This window comes from Juglans microcarpa x Juglans regia, chromosome 2S (assembly GCF_004785595.1).
Source record: "Juglans microcarpa x Juglans regia isolate MS1-56 chromosome 2S, Jm3101_v1.0, whole genome shotgun sequence".
NCBI classification, from domain to species: domain Eukaryota; kingdom Viridiplantae; phylum Streptophyta; class Magnoliopsida; order Fagales; family Juglandaceae; genus Juglans; species Juglans microcarpa x Juglans regia.
The window spans coordinates 6428221-6433657 of record NC_054597.1 but is presented as its reverse complement, the minus strand read 5'-3'; the positions used below and the strand labels follow the sequence as shown (position 1 = coordinate 6433657).

The 5437-nt window shown below is 36.9% G+C and overlaps 1 protein-coding gene across 1 annotated transcript; it reads right to left on the bottom strand.

Annotated features, from left to right (window-relative positions):
- Positions 1-1777: 1777 nt before the first annotated feature.
- LOC121252418 lies at positions 1778-4958 on the bottom strand. The gene is made up of 5 exons (XM_041152024.1): positions 4575-4958; positions 4411-4464; positions 2979-4131; positions 1876-2551; positions 1778-1790 (listed from the first exon to the last, which is right to left on the bottom strand). The coding sequence occupies exons 1-5, from the start codon at positions 4956-4958 to the stop codon at positions 1778-1780; spliced, it is 2280 nt and encodes a 759-aa protein (XP_041007958.1).
- Between the last annotated feature and the right edge of the window lie 479 nt (positions 4959-5437).

Here is a 5437-nt window from a genome sequence, read left to right as displayed (position 1 = left end):
CATGATGGCTGAATTTGAGATGTCTGATCTTGGCATGATGTATTATTTTCTTGGCATTGAAGTAGTACAGTCTTCTACTGGAATTTTTATTTCTCAAAAGAAGTATGTGCGAGAAATCTTGGATAGATTTCAGATGAAGGATTGTAATCCTATAAATACTCCATCTGAGTTTGGTATGAAGCTAAAAAAGGATAATGGAGGAAAAAAGGTTGATGACACTATTTACAAACAAATTGTGGGGAGTTTAATGTATTTGACGACAACAAGACCTGAAATAATGCATGTTGTAAGTGTGATTAGCAGGTACATGGAATGTTCTACAGAGATTCATCTCTTGGCCGCAAAAAGAATTTTTCGGTACTTGCAAGGTACTAAGGAGTTTGGGCTGTTCTACAAGAATGGAGAAAAATAGGAGATTCAGATGAACGAAAAAGCACATTTGGGTATGTTTTCATGATGGGGACAGGAGTTGTTTCATGGTCACCAAAGAAGCAACCTATTGTCACATTATCATCCACTGAAGCTGAATTTGTTGCTGCAACAGCTTGTGCTTGTCAAGCTATTTGGCTAAAGAAAATCCATAAAGAGCTGCATTTCAAGGAGGATGGACCTACTCAGATTTATTGTGACAACAGTTCAGCAATAAAGCTTTCAAAAAATCCGGTTTTACATGGTCGAACCAAACATATAGATGTGAAGTATCATTTCTTGAGGGATCTCATGAATGATGGAGTCATTAATCTTATTTACTACAGAAGTGAAGACCAGATCGCTGATATTCTAACCAAGCCTATCAAGTTTCCTGCATTTCAGAAGCTCAGGAAGCTACTTGGTGTTTGTACTTCAAATATTTCAATTTGAGGGATGGAGCTTCAAAGTTTAACTCTTATTAAACTGGATGTTATGTCTGGAACATCAGTTTAAGGGAGGGATTGTTGAGGAAATTTAATAATTTGCACGTGGGTTGTCCTAGTCTTTAGGATTGTCAGTAAGTTTGTTTGTGTTGTCCTAGTCTTTAGTGAGTTTGTTTGCCTAATCATAGGAGTTTGTTTTTAACGTGGGATAGTGCCTATTTTCAAGTTGCTTTCAGTTATGTATTAGCCTATTTATAGGCTGTTTGTTTATCAATGAAAAGTAGGAAGTTTATCCTATGCTTTCTCTATATCCTCTGCTTCTTACTGTTATTGTGCAAAACGTTTTATTAGTTTTCTGTTTCTATCAAATTGTTCTGTCTCTGGGTTGGATTAAAAAGTCCATCTTCTTTATAAGACTATTCATAATAATTTGTTTTTCATGTCGTTTCTTCCATATATATATAGGAGCCTAGCAACTCTGATCTTTTGTCCAGCGAGAAAGTACTTGTTTTGGGAGGCATGAATCGAGTTTGTTTTAATAATTACCATACATTTAACTTGTATGTATCATTAAAGAAAATGTTATTACTCTCTTTTGTAATATTTAGCAAAAATATGTTATACAGTACACCAAATTATTTTAATCAAAGGCAATCTTTTGAAAATCAAAACTTATATATATGTTTCTTTTTGTTTTTTGTTTTGTTTTTTTCTTTTATGAAGATGACGGTACCTCAATTTTATTGATAGTCCTCACTTGTGGCAGAGTAAAACCGTGGTTACAACGAGACTCCTGGGATATACAATGAAGCAAATAATAAAAAACCCAAGAATAAAAAAACCAACTAACCATCCTTAATAAAATCACTATTGTTCTGAAAATACAAACCTAAACAAACCAAAAACAATCCTGAATAAATAAATTAAACCTGCAACCTGCAACAAAGACCGCACATAGAAATAATGTTATGAAATAAAATAATCAAAAGACAAACTTACCAATGACAAACCTACAAGATACCCAGGCGAGGAAGACCCCATCTTATCTAAACGAAGAAGATCTCTTAATTGACCAGGCAGAGAATCACCATTAACCAAATCCATATTTAAGCCCCTAGCACCCCACTTAGCAAGGAAGTCAGTCACTGTATTACCTTCACGAAATATGTGACAAACACGATATTCCATGCAATTAAGATAACCAATTAAGTCCTCCCAAAAATCATCTAAATACCAAATGTTACATTTCCCCTTAGTAATCCAATTTACAATCAATTGAGAATATGTTTCAATCTCAACCCGGTAAAACCCAAGATTATAACAACGCCGAACACCTTCCAACACGCTTCTCAGCTCAGCAAAATTGTTAGACCCATGACCCAAAGTCACAAAGTAAGCCTGACACAACTTGCCACAATTAGCACTAATAACACCCCATGCACCAGCCTGCCCCGGGTTACCCAAACTACTACCATCAGTGTTAAGTTTCACCCAACCATGTTGAGGCCTTGACCAACGCACAACACGCACCTTCTTAGGCTTTGGAACTAAGATCGAAATATCCAATCTATTCAAGATAGCAACATCCTGAGAAGAAATTTTAGAAACTTTCATGCTCAGTTGCATAATCTTACGAAGCCAAAATTTAATAACATGCCAAATAGAAACAACATTATCAACCTTATCCTCATACTGAGCTTTGCAACGCCAATCCCAAATTTTCCAAGAATAATGAAAAGGAGGAGACCAAAGATAATCCTACCTTTGGAAATCTAACCGCACAACGAGACCAGAAATTAACTTGATCTTGCCAGGTATGAAAAACACCCATTTGCATGCCTAACTGAACATCAGCCAGTCTCTAGATTTGATGAGTGAAGTCCCCAGTACAGAGCACATGATTCAAGTCCTCAACATTACCCCTAGAACAACAAATACATTTAGAAACCATAGGGATCCCAACGATTTTAATCTTCTCATCAATACTCAAGCAGTTGTGGAAAGACTTCCACATCATAATAGAAATTTTTTTAGGAAGCGTATTATGCCAAATCCAAAGGGCCCAAGGTAAAGGAGACGCCCTAATCCTGATACAATCCCAAGCACTTTTAGTAGTGAAATTACCATCCGTGTCCTTTAACCAAATTAAAATATCGTGCCCATCCTTCCTCCGAGCCAAAGACTGACACAACTCAGAAACTTTTTGAGTAACCACAAGCCTTTCCAGGAGAGGAATATCCCACCCATTATCCAGACGACACTCTTTAATCTTCAACATAAGCTGCTCAATGACCGGATAATGATCACAAAGAGGACCATCATCATCCCACTTGTCATACCAAAAAGAAATATTACCCTCACGAACCTTCCACTTAGAATTACTTAAAACATCATGAATACTCTTGACAAGAGATTTCCAAAATTGAGTACCCGTTTTCAGTTCTAAGAGCGATAAGTGATTGCCCCGAACATATTTACCCTTAAAAAAATCCATCCATAAGGATTTGCCCGTAATAAGGCGCCAAACAAGTTTCAAATGTAAAGCCTTTTGAATACCACCAAAGTCCCGAATACCCAAGCCACCTTCCTCAACAGGCCTACAGATAGTACTCCAAGCAATCCATTTCCTTTTAAAATTACCCTCCGAGCCACTCCAAAAGAAGGAACTCGGGAGCTTATTCAATACCTTGATCACGGTTTTAGGGACATGTAGCACAGCCAAAAGATGAGTAGCCATACTCAACAAGACATGACAAATCAAAATAGTATGACCACCGTTAGAAAGCATTTTCATTTTCCAACCCGTAATCTTCTTTTTGATCTTACCAAGCAACTCACTAAAGTCTCTAACTTTAAGTCGGCTAACCACAATAGGAACACCCAAATATTTGAAAGGAAATGAAATCTCAGAAAAACTTGTAATCCGAAGGATGGATGACTTCCTAGAAAGAGAAATTCTTTTAGAAAAAAATATAGCACTTTTCTCTCTACTAAGAACCGGACCTATCCAATGTTCATAAAGATTTAGAACCTTCATCAAACCCCTTATGGATCTCTTCCCACCATTAGCAAAAATCACAGTATCATCTGCATACATGAGGTGAGAAATAAGAGGAGTACCTCTAGCTTGCACAAATTGACCAATTATACCATCCTTAAAGGACTTATTAAGAAGACGAGAAAGCGGGTCCCCTTGCCTCAACCCACGTTCACCATTTAAAAAACCTATAGAGATGTCATTCATCATAATGGAATACCACAGGGTGGTAATACAAGACTTAATCAGATCACAAACAGGAGAAGAGAAACCAAAAGCATCCAAGACATGTAAATGAAAATTCTAGTCAACACGATCGTAAGCATTGGATATGTCAAGCTCGACGAAAACATTTCCCCCATTAGTATTTTTGTTAATAGAATGAACCATCTCTTAGGTAAGATTGATATTCTCAGAAAGACTCTGTCCAGGGATAAATGCTCCCTGCCTTTGAGAAATAATTTTACAAAGTACATTTGTCAAACGACCGATATTAATCTTAGAACAGATCTTGTATACCACTGAACAAAGACTGACAGGCCTAAATTTATCAAAACCAAAAGGCTTATCTACCTTAGGAATCAGAACAATAAACGAAGTAGTATAAAATCTAGGAAGAGAGTGATTTTGAAAAAATCAGAAATGGCACCGAACAAATCATATTTAACCAGATCCTAGCAAACCCTGTAGAAACCAAAACCAAAACTATCTGGGCCAGGACTACTGTCAACGAGAATACTAAAGAGAGCTTTCTTAATTTCCTCAAGAGAATGAGTTCTACAAATCTCTAGATTTTCTTCAGCAGTAACCATTGGAGAAATCAAATCACTTAAAATTGGCAAATCATTATTACCACTCACCCCTAAAAAATCCTGAAAATACTCCACATCAGCATGATGAATATCAAAAGATGACTTTAAAATGGTACCATCAACCAAACCCATCTCATTAACACGTTTACGATTTTTAGCATTTAGATAAGTATGGAAAAATTTCGAATTCTGATCCTCGTCTTTTAGCCAGCCTTTCTTGGCCATATGAGAAAGACGAATGTCCTCTCTACCCATCTAAGTTAAAAGATCCGGCTTGGACTTCAAAAGATCATGATGATCCTTAGAATTAAAACAATTTTGAAGCCTATCTTCCAAACAACCAATACGTTGCTCAAGCTCATGGATGGTAACATTAGTCTTACCAAACACAGTACGGTTCCACTCTCTTAAAGCCACCTTAACCTTTCTCAGTTTAATAGATAGAGGAAAAAGCCTATAACTATTACCATCAATATTCCACACTCTCTACTAAGCGAAGGAAATTTACATGATCAGTCCACATAAACTGAAACTGAAAAGGGCTAGGACCATACCTGAAAGGGCCGTCGCCCATTCTAATCACCAAAGGAGAATGATTAGACGTAGTACAAGCCAAAACCTGAAAAAACCCATTAGGAGAACAATTAAGAAAAAGAGAGTCAATAAAGCATCTGTCTAACCTTGCCCAACTTCGAGCCAAATCGCCTTGGCCATTGCACCAAGTCATAGTCGGA

What these genes read in the sequence shown, in the direction of transcription:
- LOC121252418 (XM_041152024.1), bottom strand. Translation starts at nt 4,958, where the DNA reads ATGGGTAGAGAGGACATTCGTCTTTCTCATATGGCCAAGAAAGGCTGG. An exon ending in TTGGTTTTGGTTTCTACAGG is followed by an intron (nt 4,465 to 4,574) that starts GTTTGCTAGGAT and finishes CTGATTCCTAAG; the next exon opens with GTAGATAAGCCTTTTGGTTT. An exon ending in CTGTCAGTCTTTGTTCAGTG is followed by an intron (nt 4,132 to 4,410) that starts GTATACAAGATC and finishes GATCTGATTAAG; the next exon opens with TCTTGTATTACCACCCTGTG.